Source organism: Uranotaenia lowii, chromosome 2 (genome assembly GCF_029784155.1).
Source record: "Uranotaenia lowii strain MFRU-FL chromosome 2, ASM2978415v1, whole genome shotgun sequence".
NCBI classification, from domain to species: domain Eukaryota; kingdom Metazoa; phylum Arthropoda; class Insecta; order Diptera; family Culicidae; genus Uranotaenia; species Uranotaenia lowii.
In genome coordinates, this window is record NC_073692.1 from 316,856,910 (window position 1) to 316,882,838 (window position 25,929).

Below are 25,929 nucleotides of genomic sequence, written 5' to 3' on the forward strand. Positions count from 1 at the left end.
TTTTCGTTCTACATAGTCACTATTTGGTCACTTTTTTCGGTCCTTTTTTTCAAGTTTTGGTCACTAAAGTCACTACTTTTTCATAGTCAAACCGCTACCAGCCCTGTGAATACTAGAGGAATTCCGTCTGGTCCTTTACCTTTCGAAGCGTCTAGATTTTTTAGTCCTTGCAGAATATCCTGCACATGAACTTGATTAATGCTAATGTCACTTGAGAATTCTGGGAAAAATGTAAAATAATCGCGATCACGATCTTCTTCATTAAATGTCGTATAAATTTCTTGAAAGAAATTAGCAAAGGGATTGCAAATTTGCTCCGAGTTATCACCCACATGTTCGTCAAGGTGCATTTTTGAAAGAAAATTCCCAGTTTTCAAATTTGTTTTCACGTAGTTGAAAAAAATTCTTTGGACATTGTGTGAGGCACAAATACACATATACGTCGGCACGACTTCTCAATCCTCTGAGGCGGGCAAACTGGCTTAGCGCACCCAGTCAGGTCGCGACAGCTCAGCGTATAAGCCGCATATCAGGTTAAGTGGCGCTACCCCATCGGTGGGTGATTTCCGGAAGGGCAAACTGCTGTTGCACAGACATGTCTATATTTCAAGTTCAGTTTTGCATTGAATTTCAGCCTAGAATCTGTGTATCATTCAAATTCCTTACTGCTAGAGGAAAATCTCTTAAACCCCTTTAAAATCTTTGGAATTCAAGAAAACTCCAAAAAAATACGATTATCTATTCAAATAATTTGTAGAAGCATTCTAAATTTTCAGAAATTTTCTTTATATTTGTAGAAAAACTTAAGTGGTACTATTCTTATTTCGCACTTTTTCATAATTTTGGTCCTCAACGCCAATTGCTTCATTCGAAAGAAGCAAATTGATGCTTGATATATCCGTTGAATGATTTAAAACAAATTGTAGAAGAAAATTTTGACAATTTTCATTCATTCATATTTAATAAGCAAAACACATAGTGGTACTATTTTCTTTTTCGTAAGTAGGCTTTGATTTTTTTTTGACGCTGTCCAGCGTTACCAGATTGAAAACCGCTCAAGTCCGTAGATTTGTAGAAAATTAAAAAAATGTACTGTGGTTTTGGCAAAATCAAACTTGATGGTTGTCAAGTAGAATTTTCATTTATCCGCAGAATCCCTTGAATATATTGGATAATCCGTAGAAAAACCGTAGGAAATGCTGAAAACCCGTAGATTTTGAGCATCGATTTGTAGCTCCGTAGAAATGCTTAAAATCCGTAGATCTACGAAGAAATCCGTAAATCTGGCAAGCGTATCTGTAAATCCCCCAGCGTGGGTAAGCAACTGAAGTCAGAGAAATAAGCCATCATGGTAGTGAATTTTCCCCCAGATCTGTCGCTGTTTTTTTTGCGAAAGTCCGCCGAAAGTTGGAAACAGAAGATTTAAGGAAAAAGGTGTTGTAAACTGTGTACTTCGTCAGATTTTATCGAATATGAGGCTGAAAAAATTGTGAAATGTTTTTCGTTGGTATTTACCATTGAAAGCAGTATGGGTGGCTCGAAAAAGGTGTTTTTCTGGTTTTCTGTACGTCCTCTGAGTCATGGCTTAAACTGGGACCAACAAATTTTCTAAAGTAGCTGCTCGAAGATTAGTATCCTTTATCAATTCTGTTACATTGATGGTGCTGTAATTCGTTATAATGATCGATGAAATAAATTATTAAAAATATAATAGCTTAACTCTATTACATGGGTTGAATGAGGGGTTGGATGTGGCATCAAACGATCGAAAAACTGATATAGGTACAATGGATTGTGGGTTTAAGCCAGCCGGAGTATGGAGCTCGGCAAATTTGAAATCACGAGTAGGTTACTACGGTGCCTTTTCAGGATTATTTATTTGTTTTGAACCGTTGGATGGGAGTAAGATGAGCCAAACCTGTTCCAAGCCAATGGTAACGGACCCCTTGGCAGTGCTGCAGTTATTGTTGATGAGTTAACACTAAACATACCGACACTTTGTATATACCTATTCATACCGCGAGCGGTCAAATGACGGCAAACACCGTTTTCGCTAAAACTCCCTTGTTTCTCAACCGATTTCTACAAAATTTACAGTTTTGAAAAGCTTATAACTCAACTCAAATATGTTTCTCAGACAATTTTCAGCTACCATCAAAAACTTTAAAGTTATTTACAGTACAAGAATTTTTTTTATGAAAAAACATGCTTCAGGAAAAAGGCTGTAAATCAGTTATTAAGTACTCGAAAAAAAAATTTACTTAGTGTCTGGGAAAGCTGAAATTATAAGCTATATGTTGCATATATGGAATTTTTTTTTTAATTCGGAGATCATGGGCACAAAAAATGTAAAAAATTTGTGTAAAACACGTACTTTTCAATCAATCTACCGCCAAAGCTGTTCCTGTTACAGTAGAAAATTTTGAAAAAATAAATTAGAAAGTTGACATAATTTGTCACATTTTGGCATCCTCAGATTTTTAAAATACTAAATACATAATTTTTGACGGCTTTTCAAATGTAGTTGTTTTTCGAACTTTTTATGAATCTGGATTTTCTGAGACAATCCCTACACCAAAATTCAGCTTTGCACTGGATTTTGAGTACGTTAACATAAGGTTTAGGCAATAAAACTATATGCAAAAGAAAGCAAATTTTATGCCGGTTTTAGTGATGTAATTGCATTGGCGGTGCACCACCCACTGCGCCCGTCTGCCAAGCAAGAATTTGCGCTGACTTTTCCAAATTCAGAAACTACTTCATTGTTTTATTTATCATATTTTTGTCAAGCATTGTACCGCCAATGCAGTTACATCACTAGAACCGGTATAAAATTCGCTTTCTTTTGGATATAGTTTTATTGTCTAAACCTTACGTTAATGTATTCAAAATTTAGTCAAATTTAGGTGTAGGAATTGTCTCAGAAAATCCAAACTGATAAAAAGTTCGAAAAACGGCTACGTTTGAAAAGTCGTCTAAAATTATGTATTTTGTATTGCAAAAATCTAAAGATGCCAAAATGTGACAAATTACGTCCACTTTTCAATTCACTTTTTCAAAATTTTTTACTGTAACAGGAACAGTAAATTGATTGAAAAGTACGAGTTTTACACAACTCGCCTCGCCTCGGTGTATGCAGCATTATCTTACGCGCGCAAAACTTTTTGCCTGGCACGCTATACGCAGATAGTAATGACGTCACATGTTTACATTCGAACGAGTTTCAAAATTTTTTACTGTAACAGGAACAGTAAATTGATTGAAAAGTACGAGTTTTACACAACTCGCCTCGCCTCGGTGTATGCAGCATTATCTTACGCGCGCAAAACTTTTTGCCTGGCACGCTATACGCAGATAGTAATGACGTCACATGTTTACATTCGAACGAGTTGTTTACTCGTGTTATTTTTTGCATGCTCTGTCGATTTCTGAGAGGACGCGCTTACTGGGTAGTAGCCTACCTTATATATTTATACCGTGTTGACCGCAGTACGGCATGAATGAGAGGAAAAACTCTCCCCCCCCCCACGTGTTTCGAAAGACGATGAAATAAAATGATGTTAGCCTATACGAATTTCATAAAAACAGTGAATGGAAAATTATTTCACTTTCATCCAAGCATGTCAACAGTTTTGAGCACTGGATCCAAGACGTCCAGTTCAAATGCGAGCTGTACAAAGTTGTGGATCACCTGTGCTATCATGGGAAGGAAAAGGTTGATATACCCAAAATCCAGTGCAAAGTTAATTTTAAATGTAAGAAAATCTGAGAAATTGCTAACTGACATAAAGTTTAAAAAACAGGTACTCTTGAAAATTCTGCAAAAAATCTGTGTTTCGTATTTTGAGATTCCAAAGCTGCCAAAATGTGTCAAATTACGTCAACTTTAGAATCCACTGCACTCTTTGAAATTTTTCTGTCAATGAAACAATGTTGGCGGTTGACTGATTGATTGAAAAGTACGGTTTTTAAAACAATTTTTTACATTTTTTGTTGGCATGATCTCAGAAAAAAAATCAAAGAAAAATATCCTTATGTGCAACATATAGCTTCCAACTTCAGCTTACTAAGGCACTAAGGGATTTTTTTTTTAGCATTTGGTAGCTGATCTACCATCTTTCCCTCGAAGCATGTTTTTTTAAATTTTTATTTTTCTTATGACTTTGAATAACGTGAAAATTTATTATTATAGCTGAATATTTTTTTTTTTTTTTTTTGTTTATGGGTTTATGAGCGCCTGGCTGACCCGGAAAGGAAAAACAGAACGGGGGACAGAAGAGGAAAATTTTAAATGAGAGTAGTATAGCTTAGAAAAGGATAGCGGCAACAGAGCCCGAGGGTTCTGAAGCACCAGTTTAGGGGAAGCGATAAGATAGTGCTCGACGGACTAGGACGGTTGGTGGGCCCCATATGAACTTCGAGTTAACCCAACCTTCAATTCAACCGAGCAAAAGCAGTATGGTATCAAATAATATGATATCATATGCTAACGCCTCGATATCATTGTCAGAAGGGTTCACTATCTTACCGTAGTTGAAATTTCCCTACCTGTCATCTACCTTACTCGTTTCCATAAATTTGGATTCTTCCTAGTTTGATTTAGAAATAATTATAGATTTGCTAAGTGAAAAATATATTCAAGTTATTGATTCTACGCGACTACACGGTTATTCGATAACTCAATTAGGATATCATAAAAACAGAATCTAGAAAAGGTGTCTCAACCATGAACTATAAGCTTAAATAGCATTTAAGCTTATTTTAATATCGTCAACTTATCAACGGAACAGGAAAATAACAGTGCTGTTTTTTAAAACCTTATCACTAATTGTGGTCAACTTCTCAAACAAACTTTAATACTTAATCTACACGATAGGGGTTCAATTCAAATAAACCGTGTGCCTGTTTTTAAATGCCCGAAATAAATTATCTGAACTATCTACTCATTCTTGCTTATCGAAATCATATTTTCTATTTTAAACTTTGATTTATGAATTTCAATCCTAACCGAAAAATGTATAGATCTACCAAAAGTAAATAAATAAATAAAAACAAATGTCGAAAGTGTATTACAAACTGAAATATCATATTTGTCAAAACAGCATTCCCATCCAATGAGCCCCTAGTTCTTGTAAAATGCTTGATTTAAGAATAAGCCAACGAAATTCATAAACCGCAAATGCACACTTTCTAGAGCATTGGGGAGGCGAATACCATTACCGATACCTAACCTAGCAATACTTGAAACATCCTAATTCTATGAAACTAAACTAGCTAACTACCTTAACAAACAGATCATGCCCTATTGAAAAGTATCACAAAAAAAAATCGGCAAAATGTGATATTTTCACTACAAAATTTTCCCATTGTTCAACGGAAGGGAGGGCAAGTGTTTCAACTCCCATTCATCTTATCAGCATGGATCATGAAAAATTGGAACACCATTGAACCTACCGCTAATTTAATTTAAATAAAGGTGTCCATCACGCCTTCTAATTTGAGTCATATTATGATCCATGCTTGACAAGATGTGTGCAACGACCCTCTCAGGACAATGATAGTAAACCATCATTATCACAAGCATGCACACCGCCGCCGTGACCCATGGGAACCCAGGGTACGGTATTATAGCTGAATATTGCCTGAGAATTATATTTGAGTTACATTACGAGGTTTCCAAAATTATAAATTTGGTTATTAGAGAGTTATAGCGTTTTTAGTCAGAGTCGTCAAATCTAACGGGTAGAAAAATCTGGGACGGGGATTAGGGGTTAAACATTGCTGAAAGGAGGAAGCATTATGGTTTGGTTGATCAATTATTCGAAGTAGCTCCAAGTATGTCCTGTTCGCTTTTTACGTTGAGCTTCATCTGATGTCAAGGCTATTTTAATTCACAGGCTGTGATGCGATCAGTTGATTGACTATCTTGCATATGACAAATTTTGCTGTCCAAAGTTTTACACGCGTTCCACCGTTCATCTCTGAATCCTCGTACAGAATTCGTGTCTGATCTTCGAAAATCAGGCCTTGTTTCAGAAATCTTCGTGAAGTGCTGTATTGAATTGCGCTCGAAACATTTTCACTATGTTACTCGAGTTGATTTTAGGATTGATCTGAACTATACTAGTAATCTTCACTTGTAGTTTTTTTATGTCGTCTGATATAAATTGTATTGTCTAGCCGATTTCGCATATCGAGAAGGCAGCAAGGAAGTTTTAAAATTAATAAGCGCATCCTATCATATTTAATATCAACAGTTATTCCAATGTTGTTTAGGGCAAACTTTTAAATAAGATTAAGATTATATCAGCTCAATTCTCAGTTTAAAAAAAATCGAACAACTTTTTTATAATCAACACCTATCAAAAATACATTTTCGGAACCATCGAAACGTCGGATAAATTTCAGTGGGTTGTCCTGGGTCTCTACTGAAAAAAAAAATCAGATCATTGGTCTAAATTTTGGATCGAGGAAAGAAGCTGTTACCAAAAGAAGTCACCATCAAAGGTAATACTGAAGCCTAATTCAATAACTAAAATAGTATCAATTCCACTGCATATCAAACTAAAATGGGTCTACACTCGATTTCGTATTTTATTTGTTGAAACAATAGAAAATCTTGGTTCAAGTGTGTTTTTCGGCTCGCTCTGGATTTTTGTCGGTCTTATTTATGTGATTTTTTTTCGCTACTTTAACGTTTTGTACAATGTAATCTAACGAATATTTTCTTCCTTTTGGTTATTTCTTTGAATGTTTTCGTTGCAGATATCCGCCTAGGGATGCACCGCATGGTAATGCCTACATGGGTCATGCTGGAAAACCTGTGGAGTCGTACTATGAAGGTCAGCCACAACCAATTGCGGCGAGTAAGTCGGCTCCCGCGACCAGTTCTGAACCTCCGCCACCGGGTTTCGAAGAGCAGGACAGTTGGTCGGGTAAGCAGGACACGGAATATCGAGGACCCTCGGGTGTTGTTGTGCCGATTGCTGCGGCTGATCCTTCAGAAGAGTACGATTATCACAACACTCCGAAGAATCGAGATCAAGAGCGGGCCCACACTCCTATCATTCATGATGATCGACACCATCATTTGGCTAGATCTCACTCGCGAGAAAAAGAACCACTGAGCGCTGGTAAGAAGAAACCCTCGAAAGAGGATTCCGAGGATCATTACAGAGGGGAACGGCATGAAAAAGAGAAACCCAAAAGAGGTGAACACCATGACAAGGACAAGAAACGAAGTGAAGCGGCGAAGGAAAGGCGCTTGTTAGAAAAAGAACGGGAAAAGGAAAAGGAATCTAAACGCAAACAGCGGGATTCCAGCGAAGAGGACAAGAAAGAGAAGAAAAAAGATAAGGAAAAGAAGAAGCGAAAGAAGGATAAAGATGGAGAGAAGAAGAAGCACAAGAAGGATCGAAAGGAAAAGGATAAGGAAAAATCCAAAGAGCGCAAAAAGGAAAGAAAAACGGTTGAAAAAGAGGAAGCCGATAGTTCCCAACAACCAATAACCCCAAGGCAGGGGGACGAACGGGAAGAATTTGCGATTTCGCCTCATCATCAACGACAGCCGGAAGTCGACACAACTCAAGAGTTTGGAGGTGTCGAGTTGGATGACACCCTCGTTTTGGCAGATCACCGTTCCTTAGACATTAGCAAATCCAATTCCGAGGGAGCAAATTATTCTTACCAAGAAGAACCCTCCAGCAGTCATAATCAGGAAGAAGGAGAAGAAGAACCGAACCAACATCAAACGGTTGATACCAGCCATGATGACGCCGGTCATGATCTCTATTCGGACATTCCGGACAAGTACGAAGAAGATCAGCTAGAGAAGTCTATTTTAGAAAATCTTGGAGAGGAAGAAGCTGACATGGTCAACAGCAGTGGAGTTGCAGCCGATGATCATCTTTCGGAGGAAATCAAAAGATCCGATTCGATTCTGGATCTGCACGCAAACCTCGATTTCGAGGGTGAACTAGAGGAAGGTGAAACTACTTCGCCACCCAAGAGTGGCATGTTTATTGGAATACCGGAGCTGTCCAAGTGGGAGTTGGATGAAGAATCGGCGATCATTTCCAGTTCTGATCGGAAGCATTTAGTCGACGAGCTTCATCCGGGTGTGGCCCTTAAGCAGGAGTATGATTCTTCTAACAAGGTTACGAACGAAGTGTTGAAACGCGCTGAAAATGCAATCTTTACACGGGCTATCAATGCTATTCGTCCGATTGAGATCAAGAAGATCAGCGTCGACCGACAAAAGTTGTACGCAAATGAACCCATGGACGACGACAAAGTATCACTTGACATCAAATCCGAGAAAGAAGACTTCAAACGGTTTCAGGTAAGGCTGGTTCTTAATAAACATTACATTTCTATCAAAATATAAATTGAATGGAATTACTTAAATCTTATCGGGACTGTTGATTACTCTTCAATGTCTCTGTGGCTTGAAATTTGTGGAGTTTCCCGGCTGCTTGTTTCCATCGAAATATGGACATGTACAGTTGACCTGAAGATGTTAGTTTAAGAAGAATTTTATGGAGAATAGTATTTAAATTTGAAATAATTACTCACACTGGTTGTCGTTCTTCTCGATGAACAAGCTTCGTATTCATTAGTAGTGCACTCATCAATATGATAAATGAGCACAGCAACATTGTACAGCTCCAGTGGCAATCAATTCGGACACATTGTATTAAACTTTGAGCGAGATAACGTAGCATAAGACTCAGCAGTGCTGTATTGAAAGCCAACATGAAATCGACAAACATATTGTCAAATTTTCGGACAAGTCTAGCTGGCGCTCGTTTATGTAGTGCTTGCTTTGATCTGTGCACTCTGTTTTTAACGTTTATTTTTTCAAATATGTACACAACACTTTTTTTTACAGTCCTATACAAAATTAATAGGATGGCTAATACAAAAATTCCTCCAAATGAATTAATTAATATTGGAATCATAATTCAGGATAAATCCGTTAAGAAAATCTCTTTTTGCAAATCATTATTGGCTTTTTGCTTTGCAGGTTACTGTGCCGACTAACGCCGATCACGCGGAACGCTCGGTTGAAATTAAACCGGAGCCCGGTAACAACGGAAGTGATGGACTTTGTGCTGATGCGGTCTCTGAAGTGTCCAAAAGCCGATCCTCTCCGATTCGAGCATCGATCAAGGAACGTTTGGGCAGCAAAGTTCTGGACATTCGTGGTAGCAGTAATTCTACCACATCGTATTCACGGTCCCGAACGCCGCCACCAGTGCGAAAAGTCAAAGCTACTAGTTCCGCGTTGGCCTCATTGGGTGGTTCTAAGAGTGGAGATTCCATTGCTAGTAGAAAACGAACCCGAAGCCGATCAAGAGAGGGTGAACGGGGAGGCAAGAATGTAAAGAATGAACGTGACGATAGCAGGTCTACCAGCAGTCGGAGAGTTGAAAGTGGTCGTCGAGTTGTGGTAGCAGTGAGAGAATCCTCTACGGAAAAGAGACGAGATGCTGACCGCAAAGATCGGGGCAAGGATAGCCGATCAGGCCGTGACGGCGGTGCAAGCAGTAGTATTAGGGAGAGGAGTAGAGAACAGACGGCTCCAAAAAGTAGTGAACGGAGTCGCGATAAAGGTAGGAATGAAAGGCCAGTTTCACCTGGCAGAAGAGACAAGGACCGTGAACGTGATCGGGACAAGGAACGTAGACGAGATAATAAAGAATTTGATGAACGGACTCGAAAAGATGAAGGACGCTCAAGGAAGAGTCCCGAGAGGTCTGTTAGCTATATTGACCGCAAAAAGGCAGAACTGGAGCCTGAACGTCGCCATAGAAATGCATCTCCGGTAGTCGAAAGAGACAGGCGCCAAGAATTGTCATCTACTAGAAGAGAAGAAGGCCGCAAGAGGATCGTTGAAGACGTCACAGATAAAGTTATGGAAGCACTAGTACCGGTGAAGAAAAACAAACAAGAGAAACATGCCAAAGTTGCAAGTTCTTCTGACTCCAGCTCGTCCGATTCGGAGTCGTCTTCATCGGATTCCAGCAGCGAATCTGAAGAAGAAACAACTAAAAAACGCAAGAAGCGAAAGCATAAGAAGGATCGCAAACGCTCGAAGCGATCCGCTAGCTCCGATTCGGATGATTCAGGAGCAGCGAAGAAAAAGAAGAAGAGCAAGAAATCCAAATCTAGCAAAAAGAAGAAAAAGGATCGTAAACACCGTAAAGAATGAAAGCGAAGAATGCTTGAGTTATTTATTCTCGAGAGATACAGTATTCCATCAATAGAGTGCAAACCGCATCTCCAACTGAATTGGCCTGTTTGAATTTACCAAGATTTGGTTTGGTCTGATTTCGAAACTTTTCGAACAAAACCTTAGACGTTTATGATCCTTTCGAACGTTCTGAAGTGAATCCTTATTTTACAACTGAATATTAGTAAGAAACAATTTAAAAATATTGATAACTTTTGATTTATGTGACCACATAAAACAAAATTAGGTGAGCTCGGGTGTATCCATGAATTTGAATTGCTGAACCCTATACCGTACACAAGTGAGTGTGGTCTTACGCAAATACACATTCTATCCTATGCTAATGTATTTACTTTAATGTACACACTCTGTACAGGAAAAATGGCGTTGCGTTTGAAAACAATGATGAATAAATAAAAAAAAACTAAAGTACACTCGGGGTTATTTCTTTTAGAGAAAGGTCCATTTATTTATTATGTTTGTGTCTGGTAGACTTTATTTGAAGCTTCTTGTTTTCCTTTATACAGTACCATAACGTGAGACAACTCTCCATTTCTTATTATATAGATAACACTTCCGCTTTCATTTATACAAGTTAACCATCTACGGCGTTCCCATTTTGACAACAGAAAATCGTTCACAGAGCATAGAATTTTTATTTGTTTGATATTCTAGTAAAATTGAGATTTTCCACATCGTGTTGTCCCATCTCCTATCTGCTTCTGCTATATTCAGTAGTTTCGTTATCTTTGGGAATCAATTTAATATTACAATTCGATCGTCATAAGTTGGTTTTTCTGTTAATTTGTTTTTGCTTGTAGTTTTGTGTTTTTGCTATTGTGTGTGTATGTGTTGAAGGTTTGTGATGGACTTTTAGAAATAAGCATTTGTCTACAAAGATAGTTCATTTGTCTAGAGCTTAAGCCTTGGCTTCTATAGATTCTATTCTGAACCGATAAATAGGTAGTGTGTTTTTGTTTTTCTCCAAAGTCGTCGCGTTGAGCTAAGCTGTTTTCGAAAGATATTAAGGTAACTGAAACCACTTTCGAGATGTATTTGGTGATTCAATTTTTGAAAAAAGTAAATATTGTAAATTCCTTGGAAATTTGTTTCCAAGAACCTAATGAAAGTATCCCCAAACGAAAATATTAGTAGGTACCTACGCTCGATAAAGAGATCAATCACCAGATGTCAGTGCTGTAAATATTTTAAATTATAAGAAATTTATAATGATATGGCGAAATATTTCTGTTCATATTTATAATAGTTGGTAATCAAATCACCAAATTTAGTCTCGCATATACTATGTCTTCGTCCTTTTTATTTATTTTTTGTTCTAGCTCAATCAGCGGTTTCTAAGATTTTTCTCTAAAAAAAAACTAATATACGGTGTAAGCAATCTTTTCTGATGACCCACCAACGACGACAGAATCCGTTACAGATTATATAGCACATAATGGTTATAAAATTTTACTTTTCTCGTGTGTCTATGTGTAAATACATGTCAAGAAGTAACATCCAACAATATGGTAAGTATAAACTTTCTTTTTAAATTTTTCTGATAAAATTTACCGTTGCTCTTTAAGGGTTTGGTTTTTTTCTCTGGAATATACCTCTACTATAATATGTCGTTTTTTTTGGTTTACTGTATCGTTTATAGGTATTTATTTGCTGCTCTACCAGACTATTGTATAATTTCTGTCATTAGCTTTGGGTTGTTGTTCGTGTAATTGGATTTTTTGTTCGGTTTTGCGCAAACTTAAAATACACTGTCAGCTATGCCAAAGGTAAGCACTTTTGATTGCTGTTTGTCTGTTTGTGTTTTTGTTATTAAGATTTTAATCCGAGGATAGTGTTCAATTTTGATTGTGACCTTAGTATTTATTTGCTGTTAAGGATGCTACCTAGCGGCGTGTAAGCATAGCTCAATTAATTACATTATAGTTATTGTTCCTTCAGGAGTAGCGATAATGTGTTTGTCTGTTTTTGATTGATTGCATTGCAAGATATTTCTCGATCGCCCTCTATACTGAAGATAAACATCTGTTTAATTAGTGAACGATAAATAATCATCTTTACTAATATAGTAATTAAGCAGACTCGAATTGGAATGTTCTCCGTGAAGGTAAAATATTTCCCTTACCAGCTATATACGCTCTTATTTCGTAAGCAATAAATATAACTATACCTTTAAAAGAAAGCTATTTTTCGCTTAATAATCACATTATTTGCTATTTTATGTAACGCTAAAACTAAACATAATAAAGCTTGGTTTACATGTATATCAGATCATAACTGGTGCAGCCTCGTAATCCATCTCCTAGCTGGTGGTGTCCGTTCGATAACATCTTCAATCCATTGCCAACGCACACGTTTCGTGGTCCAAGTGTCCTATACACTCGATCGACGGGTGATGGCCCGAGTCCCACATTCCGGGGCCGCATCGCTTGCACAATCCTGACAGGGTACAGGGGATTTTCGGGAACTGACGGAACTGATGCAGCAATCCGCGGGCCTTGTGCAGAATCAACTGACCATCCATGTACATCGCTGTATGAAATTTAAATAAAAAAAAAGATCAGTAATTTTATTCACATTAAATGGTAGTCCTAAACTCACCGAGTGAACTGAAGTGCAGCAACATTTCGTCGGTTCGCAGATCCTGGGCGATGACGTCGTCCGCATAGACGGCGATTATTGCCAGGCACAGGAACAGATGGAAGTAGTCGGTCAGATAGTTGGACCAGCACGCTTCCCACATTCGGATGGCGACGGCTTCGGTGAATTCTCGTTTGAAGCATCTAATTTATTTGGAGGAAGAAATTTTAAATGTCCAGTTAAAGATATGGAAAAACTTGCGTTACTTACAATAGGATCCAACGGTGGCAGAACAGTAATTCCATTGCGTCGGTGTGCTTTTGGAGGTGCTTGTAGAAGCTAGGAACCATCAGTCGTATCAATTCCCTCAGATAACACTGGAAAATTGAACAAAGAAACAAAACATTGATTAAAAACCACTTGAAAATCTAAAATAGTGGCTCCAGAGATTAGAGCGCTCCTTACTGATATTTTTACACATGTCTGCATTTCATTAATTAGTTAAAATTATGTCAGTAGTTGGTCCGTTAAAACAAGATTTCTTCGTTAAAAAATAAACAAAAGGTTATCCGAGAAAACTTTCCGAAAAAATAAGATTGAGAAAATAAGTTTGAAAACTTAGCTAGATCTGTCAATCTAGTCTCTGGATCTTAAAATTGTGATAAATTGAAACATTAAGCGGTACGATCGACGAAACTTTTCTTTTAAACAGCTTTAAACAGTTTGGTGATTATTGATCCTAAATCGTACTCGAAATAACATAGTTTCGTCGTGGCTCCAGAGAGCAAGTGGAGATCGTGAAAACAAGTTGTGAATAATGATTTCGTATCATTTTTCAAGCATTCGATGTAAATACAGAGAGACTTTTTGGAAATTGATTTTTTTCTTGTTAAGGTTTTCGGCACTAAATTTTATCTTTTGATTTTCCATTTATTTTATTTTTTCTAGATCAATGAAACGCATTTTAAAATGCTTGTAAATTTCACTTTAACTTTATAACTTTGTTTTATTTATGTAACGTAAGATTGAAATCTTTTCAAATGTTAAAATGTGGTGGATGTTTGTTGTTTTTTAAACTAATATGCAAATCGTTCCATTTTCGCAATTCTAATTTAAATCATGTCGTTTTACTCCATATATTCTTCTAGCAGACTTCTTTTAAACTCTGATTTCTTGTTGATTAGTTTTAAATTAACTGGAAGATTATTCCAATTTACAATGCCTCTAACATAAGGTTGCCAAATTGCCCGATTTTATCCGGGTTTGCCTGGATATTTAATATTCAATTTGAGAACAGTCCGGCCCGGCACGGTTGCCCGGATTTCATTGTAAAATGCCCGAATTTTGCCCGGTTTTTTGGAAACCTAAAATACGGTTCAAAATCTATGGATGAGTTTTGATGATATTTTTTCTTTTTTTTCTTGATTTTTATTGAGGAATTTTCGAGTGTTGACAAAATTTGCCCGGATGATCGTATTTATAGAAATTTTCGAATTAACAACCAATGAGAACTTTTTGAAGATGGGAAACTCGAGAATAACGTGATAAATTGAAGATATATGTATCGCACACAGGAGTTGAGGGCTACGCGCAACTTATTTACAGATCTATCAAATGCGTTCAAATAAACGAAATCACTGTAAATAAACAAAGGATAAACATAGGTCTTAAAAAGTTTTAATTTGTAGCTGAATCTAGTTTAGTTGTAGTTGTACACAGAAAAAAAAATTTGACTATTACGTGTCACTGAAAACTGCAACCAAAATAAATCACCTGTAATTAACAAATTACAAATTACAGGAAATCGAGATTCGGGAACGTAAGTGGAGATGGATTGGGCATACGCTGCGAAGAGATGAAGACGAGATTTGCAGAGAGGCGCTAGATTGGAATCCAGAAGATCATCGAAGAAGAGACAGACCCAGAAATTCGTGGCGGCGAAGCCTAGCCGCTGAAATCCGAACAGTCGACGAGAATCTTGACTGAGACCAGGTGAAGACGCTGCACTGTGGTCCGAAAGGGCTAAAAGTGGAACTTTTTTCGTAGCGCCTCTGTCTTTCATCTTATCTCTTAAGTGTCTTCAGAACATTTGCTTCTTCAAACATGCTTCATAACTTGAAAGCATCAAAAGTTAGTCAAAGTCCACTATAAGAAAATTGAAAATTCTAACTTTTTTATTACAATAGATAGAGCTTTACTTTATACTACAAAGTTGTAGAATACGTGAAAATATGAAACATTGTTGAATGCATCAAAACTCTATCTCTTTTCAGAGCAGAGTTATAAAGGTTTTATTTTGAAAGTTATTTAAAAGTTAGTTTTTTAAACATAACTATAGTTAGATGAGGATTTACATGAATAAGATGTTCTGAACATTTGTTGAAGCATTTGAATCACATGTTTTGCACAAGATTTCAACTTTCTACGACGTTTTCTAATCAAGTTATTGCAACTTTAAGTTTTATTTTTACTCAACTTCACGAGCGTTTATTGCAAAAACGTGCAAGTGGATTTTTAAAACTAATAAACCACATTGAAGCTTGAACTAAGCGCAACAAATTGGTGTTGGTTTCATTTGTCTCCACGCGCTCGTATTTGAACACAACAAGCATACGTTTGATGTGTTTTGCGTGTTTCCATACAAAAATTATTTTCAACTGCCTTCTGCCTTCGTTTTGCGCAGCATCTGCGTAGCCTGGAAATCAATTTTTCCATTTTTCGTATGGAAATACGTGAAACACATCAAATATATGCTTGTTGTGTTCAAATACGAGCGCGTGGAGACAAATGGAACCAACACCAATTTGATGCACTTAGTTCAAGCTTCAATGTGGTTTATTAGTTTTAAAAATCCACTTGCACGTTTTTGCAATAAACGCTCGTGAAGTTGAATAAAAATAAAACTTAAAGTTGCAATAACTTGGTTAGAAAACGTCGTAGAAAGTTGAAATCTTGTGCAAAACATATGATTCAAATGCCTCAACAAATGTTCAGAACATCTAATTTATGTAAATCCTCATCTAACTATAGTTAAGTTTAAAAAACTAACTTTTATATAACTTTCAAAATAAAACCTTTTTAACTCTGATCTGAAAAGAGATAGAGTTTTGATGCATTCAACAAAGTTTCATATTTTCACGTATTCTACAACTTTGTAGTATAAAGTAAAGCTCTATCTATTGGAATAAAAAAGTTAGAATTTTCAATTTTTTTATAGTGGACTTTGACTAACTTTTGATGCTTTCAAGTTATGAAGCATGTTTGAAGAAGCAAATGTTCTGAAGACACTTAAGAGATAAGATGAAAGACAGAGGCGCTACGAAAAAAGTTCCACTTTTAGCCCTTTTGGACCACTGTGCGCTGGCTCCGGATCGTCAACAGTGGAGGTCTTTTACCACGGCCCTATGTGTCGGGTTCCCAGAAGAATAAAAGACTTGAGACTAAACTAGATTGATGTTTATTCAAGCAAGTGTGACAACCGAATGACAGAGCTTTCACACAAGGGGTGGTATTTATACCAGCAGGTACCGTAAACTCTATGTGGTTTATCTATAGGTGGGGTCAACTAAAAACTTTAGTGTTAGTTCGTTGTATTCATACAGTTGTTTATGAACGATTGTGACGTAACACGACGCCGTCGCGGTGGCAAAATTCAACGTATCGATGAAACTGTAGCAACGTCCCAGAATGTTTGTTATTGACGTTACCATGATAGAATGTTACTATAAATTTTCGAGATGCCGTCGTGTTGTGAATACAAAATTAGTCCCGATGCGGTTCAGATTTCAGTTGTCAAATTCATTTTTCGGGTTCTCGAAGTAGTTTAACGGATTCAGCTGCCGAAGGATTCGTTTGCTCCCAAAATTTTGTCCAGAAAAACGTTTCCTGAAATCGACACCACCGGCAATGATGGGTAAAAAGTCCCTATAGAAAATGCTGGAAGAACAGAATTCGTTGAGGAGTTAGAGGAATACCGTTCAGAATCATTGTTATTTTTCAGTTACTAAAAAAAAACTTTTTTATCTTTTTTATAAAAAGCTTTTGTTTCAAAAATTCAGATTTAAATTTTATTGTGAGTTCATAAAAAAGTTGATTTATAAAAAGTCAGATGCCAATAAACTGTGCAAAAATCATGATCACATTTCGATTAAGAGCTCAGGTTTTTAAAATTGCGCATTTCAGGTTTTGCATATCAGATTTGAAACTCAAATCAAGATTTCACATACTGTATTCAGGTTCAGTTCAAAGATCTAATAGTTTGATTTAGAGAATAGTGCTAGTATCTCGGAATTTCGAACGAATTTCGTAATTGAACGACTCAAAATGTACAAACAGTACAAGATGTGTTAGATTTCTTAAATCATTTGAAAATTGTCTAACCGCTTTTGCATGGAAGGATACCAAACATGTGATTTGACTTTGAGCACATTCTGATTATAACTTCCAATCGATGCTCGAGATCATACCATCGAGCACGTATGAAAACTGTCGTGGCAAGGCGACTCCAACGTCGAGACGCACTTGAACGTTTGTGACGTAGCAATCAAAACATTGAAAAAATTGATTCTCACACTCGTGCAACGGTAGTCTTGTCCGCACCTATAGATAAACCACATAGCCGTAAACTGGGGGTACTTTGATCACTGGGGTAACTTTGATCAACATGAAATTTTTGCAGATAATCATCATTAACTAAGCAAAAAGTTAAAATATCTGAAAACTGTTTACTACGTTTGAAAGCCTATAAATTTAGTTACGAATAAGCTAGATTTGGTTTTTATTAGAAGATTTTTGATATTCCTAATAATGTAATTTTAAAAACTTAAAATATCTGGTTTTTCGAAGGCTCACAAACAAACATCTCTCCTGATCAAATTCAAGCATTTAGGAGCAAATGGGTTGTTTAATGTGAAAGTTCAACTTTTTTCTTTGTTTAGGTTTTGTTTAAGTGTTATTTTTAAGGTCATTTGGTGATAATGTTTTTATATTGAAAAAAAAAACGGTGTATATCCATGAGAAATCCCGTTTAGTAAAAATGGCTTAAACCCTATCAAATGGTTCAATTTGAAGAAAAAAAAAATACATGAGAACAGTGCGAGGGCCTTGGGAATTGCATGAAGGTAAAATTTTATTTGTTTTTAAGGCAAAAAAAAAATTGAGAAATGTTTATAATTTTTACCCCTAGATGTATGCAGCAACATGGTCCATCTTTTGACTATAAATGTTTTTGAAAAAAACGTTGAAAAACTCAGTATAGCCCTAACAAAAATTACTGTTATTAATGTTTATGCTTTGTGTGCTTATTGGCACCATAACAAAAATTTTTGAGATGTTGCGGTACTTAAAAACCATAGTGATCAAAGTTACCCCGAAACTCGAAATCTGGTTTTGTAACTGTGGTACCCTCCGTTCACAACGTACAAATATTCCGGATTACACTTAGGTTGTAACAAATGTATTCTATTTATTATAAAAGACGCAAATAGTAAAAGGCTCCCGATCAATCACCGACTCTTCACTTCAACGCTTTTTCTCTGAATCCCTCAGACCATTGTTCTCTCTTCGAATAGTGTTGTCCTGTTAAAGTCATTATATCAGTTCATAGTTTTTCGATAGGTTATAGTCATTACTCACCACATCTCCTTTTCTTTATAGATAAAAACATAACTCCTTTCAATTGCTATCCAAATTCCCAACAACGTAGTCTTGAAACCTAGTAGGAGGTTTTACATTTCTCCGGCTCCTGAAATTAGAGCATATGTTCTTGTCTATCTCGTCATTGGTAATAACTGTTGGGGGTATGGACGAAGAGCTTGAACTACTTTCATCTGGTGCTATATCATTTGACGAAACGAGTTCAGGGTCAACAATCCGCTTTAAGTGGCTAGAGTTTCTTTCATACACTTTTCCTGTAGCCTTGTTCTTTATCTCAACACGCGAACCACTTTTACCAGACACAGTGTATTGACTAGGGTTAAAATTGGTAGTCAGCTTATTTCCGGGAAGCAAGTTTTTAAAAAGACACACACCGTCTTAGCCGATTTGGGCTTACAGACTGAATAAATGACATGGACAACTTAAGATTAACATTTAATACCCAGTACCGAGATGGGAATCGAACCCATGCCATCAGTGGACCAGCGATTACCGTCTTACCACGCTAACCACTCGACCACCGAGACGTACAAAAGTTTTTCATAAGAACCGTATCACCGACTTGAATTTCTGAAACCCTCGCTCGTCGTTTCATATCCTCTTTTCCTTTTCCACGCAATTTTGACCTCATGTCCTTTTCTTGAACTTCTTCATCTGCTATCCCAGTTTCTAAATCGATTAAACATGGTATTTTCGATCGAATAGTTCGCCCGTAGCATAACTCTGTTGGCGTTTTCTGTGTCACTGAATGGGGGGTAGTATAATACATAAGCAAATAATCTTCTAAGTCGTGTTTCCAATTTCGTCCAAGTGCGTGACTGATTTGAAGTCGCTTTAATAGCGAACGGTTTTGTCGTTCCACCAGTCCATTTTCCTGGGGCCAATAAGGTGTGGAATAGTTAAGATGAATTTTATTCTTTTTACAATAATTCTCAAAAGTATTGCTAAGAAACTGCTTTGCGTTGTCGAGAGTTATTGTCACTGGGTATCCCAACCTGGTAAAAATTTTCCGCAACCGACTTATGGTGTCCTCAGCAGTTATATGTTTCATTATTTCTATTTCCTTGTAGCGGCTGAAGTAGTCTATGATAACTAACAAATATTCGCCACTAGGCAGTGGACCCATGAAGTCTAACGCAACGTCGATCCAAGGACCGGCTGGAAGAGGCCTTCTCCCCATGGGTTCGGGTCTGTTTGGGCAGCTCACTAGTCTACAACCTTCACACGAGGATACATGTTTCTCGATTTCACGATCCATCCCGGGCCACCAAACCCGGTCGCGTAATCTGCGTTTCATTACGCTCTCCCCTGGATGGCCTTCGTGAGCAAGGTCTAGCATTCTAATTCGAAGAGCTTTTGGAACAATTAATTTACTTCTGCGAATTAATGTATCTCCGGTGAAACCTATTTCGGTTTTGAAAATTTCGTAAGGCTTTGCCAAAGGATTATTCCAATTGTTACTTATGAGGCATGTTTTCACAGCCTGTAGTTCTTGATCCTCTCGCGAAGCTTTATCAAGTTCACTTGTATCGATCGCCGCTGACTCTTTAATCGCAAGAATTAGAAAAGGGCTGTCTCTGTCGAAATCTGTGGTACAATCGTTCTGAGACAATCTCGAAAGTGAATCTGCGATGTTGTTGCAGCCCTTACGGTACACAACTTTGAACGAAAAGGATTGCAACCTCAGTAACCACCGTTCAATTCTGGCACACGGTCGTGAATTTGGTTTAAAGATTGTTTCTAGGGGCTTATGGTCAGTTTCCAGTTCGAAGGTGCGCCCGAGAAGGTAAGCTGACTACACACTTTTCGTGGTTCAGTAGAACTCCTGCTGTTCTCAACGTTGCTAGCGTTTTATCAAGTTCCTTGTCGTGTTCTGATAAATTTTCCCCGAAAATAAGGATATCATCTATAAAGTTTATCGTATTGTTGCAAGTTACTAAAATCTGTTCCAAACCTTTTTGGAACATTTCCGGTGCGCACGAAATGCCGAACATTAACCTTTTAAACCGAAAAATGCCCAAATGCGTAATAAAAGTTGTGATATGACGCGAATCTTTGTGTAATTCCATTTGATAAAATGATTCTTTGATATCCAACCGACTAAAGACACGAGCCTTCTTAAGCCGTGGAAGAAAATCATCGAACGTTGGCATAGGATGCGCTTCTCGCTTGATGGCCATGTTTGCTCTGCGCATGTCAACGCATAGGCGGAGATCTCCATTATCCTTGAGGATAGTAACTAGCGGAGATACCCATGGACTGTATTCCTGCACAGGTTCTATAATATCGGATGCTAGCAACGCATGTAGCTTTTCTTCAATTTTAGTCAACAAAGCTAGTGGTGGTCGTCGAACGCTTTGACAAACTGGAGTTACTGATGGATCGATGGAAATTCTTAGTTGGATACCTCTTATTTTCGGGAATACTTGTTTGCTACAAGTTAGCTGACAGACATCAAACATTTCTCGTGAACTGGGCAACCCTAACACTAAAACTCCTAGCTCTTTGGCAGTGGCGCGACCAAGAAGTGGTTGGGATCCTTCGTTTATAACATAAAATGTTGCTGTTTTTTGAATTCGTCTCGCGTCGTCTTCAATTGATATGACAGCCTCAAAAACGGTTCGGGTAACAAGTGGTCGGAAATGTTTGCCATAAACTCTGAATGTTTTGTCTTTGTTGTGTTGCTCTTCATGTTCAACTCCTTCTGCTAGCATTTTATTCCAAGTCGTATCGTCAATGATATTGTATTGGCAACCAGAATCAATTAGTACTTGCACCATCACTCCACCGATCGTTACCCATAGAAGTTCCTCTCCAGCTTTACTATTAGAAATATAGTTCAGAAAATTACCTAAGAAGAAGAATTACCATATTGATTAAAATCTCCTCAACAAACAGTCAAATATAGTAAAAATAAGAATACCTGATTCATCGTTCTCTTCGGTATCAACAGCATTAATTGCTGGACGCTTGAATCTATTGTTTCGAAAATTGTTACCCTGGTGTGGCACCTGGCGCTTCCGTGACCTATATCTGTCAGGACAGAACATTAAGAAATGTCCTTGTTTGCCACACTTAAGGCAATTTCTATCTAAAGCTGGGCACCTGCGATCCGGGTGTCGCTGATCTTTGTAGCCACATTTACCACAAGCGATTAAATCATCTCGGTAAGAGTTACGAAACGAGGTGCCAAGCGTGCCGCGAGGTGTGTTTTGATACTCATTTCGAAAATTTGGTCGATATACGTTTCGCGACAAACCTTGGATCCTGTTTACCACTAATTCACTCGATTGGTTGGTGGACGCCGCGGTGAATTGTTGAGATTGGAATTTTACTGCCTCGTGAGCATTTATAAGTTTTGTTATTATGTAAATATTCAAATTTTCCTGCTGCAGTATCTTCTCGCGTAAATCTGGGGCTGCGGTTTGGATCAGTTTGTCGATTACGCTAATTTCTCTACTCTCTTGCAAACTGTTTCCAAAATTACACATATTAGTCATCTCAGCGGTTCTAAGCAAAAATTTGTCAAACGATTCGTCTTTCTCCTTTGGTTTTAGCATCCAAAACTGTAATCTTTGATAAGCCTCGTGTTCTTTGGGTGCGAAATATTGATCCAACTTTTGGATCATCACTTGGAACGGATCGACACCCAGGCGTTCTTCCACATCGGCACCCGGAATACTACTAAAAACCTCTTGCACATCTGGCCCCGCTCGCGAAAGGAAAATGTTCTTCAAACGAATTTTATTTGTGGTAGCATTTGCCAGAGCCATGTAATCAAACTGTCGCTTATAACGGACCCATTTTTCGCGAACTTCTGTTTGCGGGAGGCCCTTGAAAATAAATGGAGGCAGATCCCATCTATCCATTTTGAAATATCTCTTATTTCTCTCTTGACAGTTTTCAGAATTTTAAGCTGAAATAAATGAAAAAATAGTATAAACTTGTCAACTGTTCGAATTTATCTTTAACTTCCTCTTGAACACTTGCTAGCCAATCAATTTGAAACAAATTATTTCTATAGATTCGGGATTTGTCAAAACTTTCTTAGAGATATTCTGCGGACCTGATCCAAACAATCCTTATTGTTTACTTCGCGAACCATCGCTCCCTGCACGATACCCAGATGTATCGGCCAAAACAATTCTCAAGATTGTTTATTTCGCGAAACTTCGCTCCCTGCACGATACCCAGATGTATCGGCCAAAAGCAATTTCCATAATTGTTAAGTTCGCGAAACTTCGCTCCCTGCACGGTATAGAATACCGGCCAAAAGGATCTACCAGACGATCCGTCCTAGTTCACACACAGGAAATGTCCTGTCCCTGCATGGTATCTCATATACCAGCCAACATTCACAGGTTAAAACCGCCACTGCAGACTTCTGTCAGCCTAGTGCTCTGCACAGTACCCTTGTACTGGCCACTTTTATATCATTCCAATAGAATCCAATACAGGTAACGCAGAATATCACTCATAACAAGCATTTGTAACGAATCAACTTTTTCATCTTCCTGGTGCTTTTTTTTTCGCACCTAACCTAACTTCCCGAAGCGTCTTTGAAAAAATTGGCCTAATATTTATTTGGTTCTTACCTGATTTTCCGACTTCCAACACTCGTCGCCAATATGTGGTACCCTCCGTTCACAACGTACAAATATTCCGGATTACACTTAGGTTGTAACAAATGTATTCTATTTATTATAAAAGACGCAAATAGTAAAAGGCTCCCGATCAATCACCGACTCTTCACTTCAACGCTTTTTCTCTGAATCCCTCAGACCATTGTTCTCTCTTCGAATAGTGTTGTCCTGTTAAAGTCATTATATCAGTTCATAGTTTTTCGATAGGTTATAGTCATTACTCACCACAGTAACAAACATTCAATTATTACCACCAATGTCTTTTGAATTTACAACAATCAATGATCATGTTTGGTACTCCTCACCTCAGTAAGGGTTTTAAAAATTTTATATATTACGAAAAATCATCCCCTACCAAAATATTCAAAAATGAATGAAAAAAGTGATCAAAGTTCCCCCAGTTTACGGTACTCCTGGCGTGATGATAGAATGCTGTGACATTCTAGTAGCTTCTGATTGGTTGTGTGGTCGTGGCCTACCACATCTCCCTTTTTTAAGAAAGATCGTACGAGCTCAAACGAAATCATCCAACAACACCGACAATGGAAGATTTGGTGTTGGAACCGGTGCTGCTGCATCGATGAACCAGGCCTTCAGTTGATTGGTGTGAGATCTGATGAGTCGACCGTTGTCCAGCAGTACGGTGTACTTCCCTCCGTTTTTGAGTTCGATGATTCTACCAGGTATCCATTTGACCGAACTCTTTTGTCGAATTTTCGCCTTGACTTGATCCCCAGCGACGAATGTTGGTTGCATAGGGAAGTTCGAAGTGGACCCGACCAGTGAATCGAAGGGAATCGACCAAAGGTTGAATGTATCGATGAGGTCGATGCCAAGGACGTTCAGATCTGGATGGTTGGTGACGTAGATGCATGCTCGTTTTGAGACGTTCCGGATGGTTACTCGTGCGCTGAATTCACCCAAAACGTCGAGCATATTTCCGGATGCACTGGTCGCAACGATGTTCGTCTGGTTGATTGTTGGCTTTCCGATGGTTTTCCAAGTTTGCGTAGAGATGATGGTGATGTCAGAAGCACAGTCCAGCTGGAGCTTGACGTTGACACCGTTCAGATGAACATCAGCAAACTTGCGCCTCTTGGAAACGTCCACTTTCTGCACCAGAGTGACACCTGTCATCTTCCAAATGTTGGGATGATGCTCGTTGGTTGGTTTCTTCCTGGAATCCGCTGAAGCACAGTAACCTTTCTTGTGGCCCCTGCGTTTGCATTTTCCGCAGGTGGAATTCTGGAACGGGCACTCACGGACGTAATGGAAGTCCCCGCAGAGCCAGCAGGGCGTCTTCGGAACCTTTTTCGTCTTCTTCTCGGGTGGTTTTGGATGGAGGGACACAGCGTTGATTGAGGGGTCCTTCTTCTCAATCATTTGTGTGTCCTGTTTCAGGTTGATGAGCTTGTGGCACTCGTCTACCTGCTTCGTGTTCCCAGAACACACAAGGGGTGGTATTTATACCAGCAGGTACTCCTAGCGTGACGATAGAATGCTGTGACATTCTAGTAGCTTCTGATTGGTTGTGTGGTCGTGGCCTACCACACTATGCACCGGAGGATCGGCGCGGGATCATTAAGTAAGTAAGTAAGTAATTAACAAAACCTGTAATTTTAAATTGTTTTCCTTGAAAGTTAACGAAGATTCATTTATTATTACAGCAAATGTCCTGTAAAAAAGTTGTACACTAAAAATTAAATGTCACTTAATCATGTTTTCGACCTGTAAAATTACGGTAAATGTCCTGCTCCTTCTTGTTACAGGACATTTGCCTAATTTTACAGGAAATAATTTTTGCTGTGTAAGGTCTTGTCAGTAATCTTGCCGCATTGAGCATTAACATGTTGATGCTACGTTAGATCTTTGTCAAAAACAACACCAAGGTTTTCGGCGTAATCTACAAACTGAATAACGCTATTATTGAGGATTCAGTATGTTAAACACGATCAAAGGCTTTTGCAAAATGTATTATCAACAGTTTAGCGATTCCTTTTTTGTCTAAGCTATACGCAATATCGTTATGTACTTTCATGAGTGCAATTTCTGTGCTGTGAGATGAGCGAAATCCAGATTGAAATTCATATAACATATTGTTTTGATTTCGGTACAGTGTAATTTGTGGTTTGATTAGTTTTTCAAAAAAATTTGAAGTTGAACTCAGTATACTAATAGGTCTCCAGTCGCCCAAGTCAAGAGCTTTCGCTTTTTTTTTGGGATTGGAATTACTTTAGATTTTTTCCATTATTGGTATGGAAATTTTGAAGTTTTTATAATGGTTTTGAAAATGTGACTAAGTGCAGGTAGAATAAATTTTGAATTGAATTTTAATTAGACGGATTGGTATTTCATCCACTCCTAGAGCATTCGATTTAGCTTTCATGATTTCGTAGTCTTCAATAGATTTAAATTCAAATCCTCGTGAGCTAGAAGGGCAATGCAATTCTCGACTTCGCGATGAGTAAAATTAGAAGAGAAATAACTATTTAATTCGGCAGCAGAGAAGTTCGATACAGCCTTTCCTGCAGATTTTTTTCAATCAAAACTTCTTCAAGTTATTCCTAAATAACCTGGCAGGTAAATCTAGATTGAAGCGATTTTTTTCACGTGCAATTTTTGCCTTAAATAATCATCATGTTCACTTTATTTGGTAGGGTTTTGTACTCATTTCTATCTTCGACAGACTTGAGATTCTTCCAAGAATTATAGGCCAAATTTCTGTTTATGACAGCATGATTTATTTCATGGTTAAACCATTCATTCTTATCAAAATTTAGTGCCGGAAATCTGAAACAG

At 37.9% G+C, this 25,929-nt stretch overlaps 3 protein-coding genes across 7 annotated transcripts in view; 1 reads left to right on the forward strand and 2 right to left on the reverse strand.

The window, feature by feature from the left end:
- Positions 1 to 10,659, forward strand: part of LOC129742577 (E3 ubiquitin-protein ligase RBBP6-like) — a 30,167-nt gene extending 19,508 nt beyond the window's left edge. For all 5 annotated transcript variants that reach the window (XM_055734489.1, XM_055734492.1, XM_055734494.1 and 2 more), the window contains 2 exons: positions 6,766 to 8,341; positions 9,026 to 10,659. In XM_055734489.1, the coding sequence (XP_055590464.1) occupies positions 6,766 to 8,341; positions 9,026 to 10,213 (2,764 nt within the window). In that variant the 3' untranslated portion in view covers positions 10,214 to 10,659. The remainder of the gene's footprint in view (positions 1 to 6,765; positions 8,342 to 9,025) is intronic.
- Positions 10,660 to 10,713: 54 nt separating this feature from the next.
- Positions 10,714 to 25,929, reverse strand: part of LOC129740922 (TBC1 domain family member 16) — a 58,792-nt gene continuing 43,576 nt past the window's right edge. The window contains exons 6-8 of the mRNA XM_055732568.1: positions 13,103 to 13,209; positions 12,854 to 13,035; positions 10,714 to 12,784 (exon numbers count right to left, since the gene is read on the reverse strand). Coding sequence (XP_055588543.1) covers positions 12,585 to 12,784; positions 12,854 to 13,035; positions 13,103 to 13,209 — 489 coding nt within the window. The 3' untranslated portion in view covers positions 10,714 to 12,584. The remainder of the gene's footprint in view (positions 12,785 to 12,853; positions 13,036 to 13,102; positions 13,210 to 25,929) is intronic.
- LOC129740924 (uncharacterized protein K02A2.6-like) lies at positions 20,239 to 23,102 on the reverse strand. The gene is made up of 3 exons (XM_055732569.1): positions 23,083 to 23,102; positions 21,411 to 22,403; positions 20,239 to 21,338 (listed from the first exon to the last, which is right to left on the reverse strand). Exons 2-3 carry the CDS (start codon positions 22,354 to 22,356, stop codon positions 20,242 to 20,244), a joined length of 2,043 nt encoding a protein of 680 aa, XP_055588544.1. The 5' UTR covers positions 22,357 to 22,403; positions 23,083 to 23,102; the 3' UTR covers positions 20,239 to 20,241.

Bases quoted from the DNA above. Each gene is read 5' to 3' on its own strand.
- LOC129740924 (XM_055732569.1), bottom strand. From the start codon at position 22,356: ATGGATAGATGGGATCTGCCTCCATTTATTTTCAAGGGCCTCCCGCAA. The intron at 21,339-21,410 runs GTATTCTTATTT...TCTTCTTCTTAG, and splicing joins CGAAGAGAACGATGAATCAG to GTAATTTTCTGAACTATATT.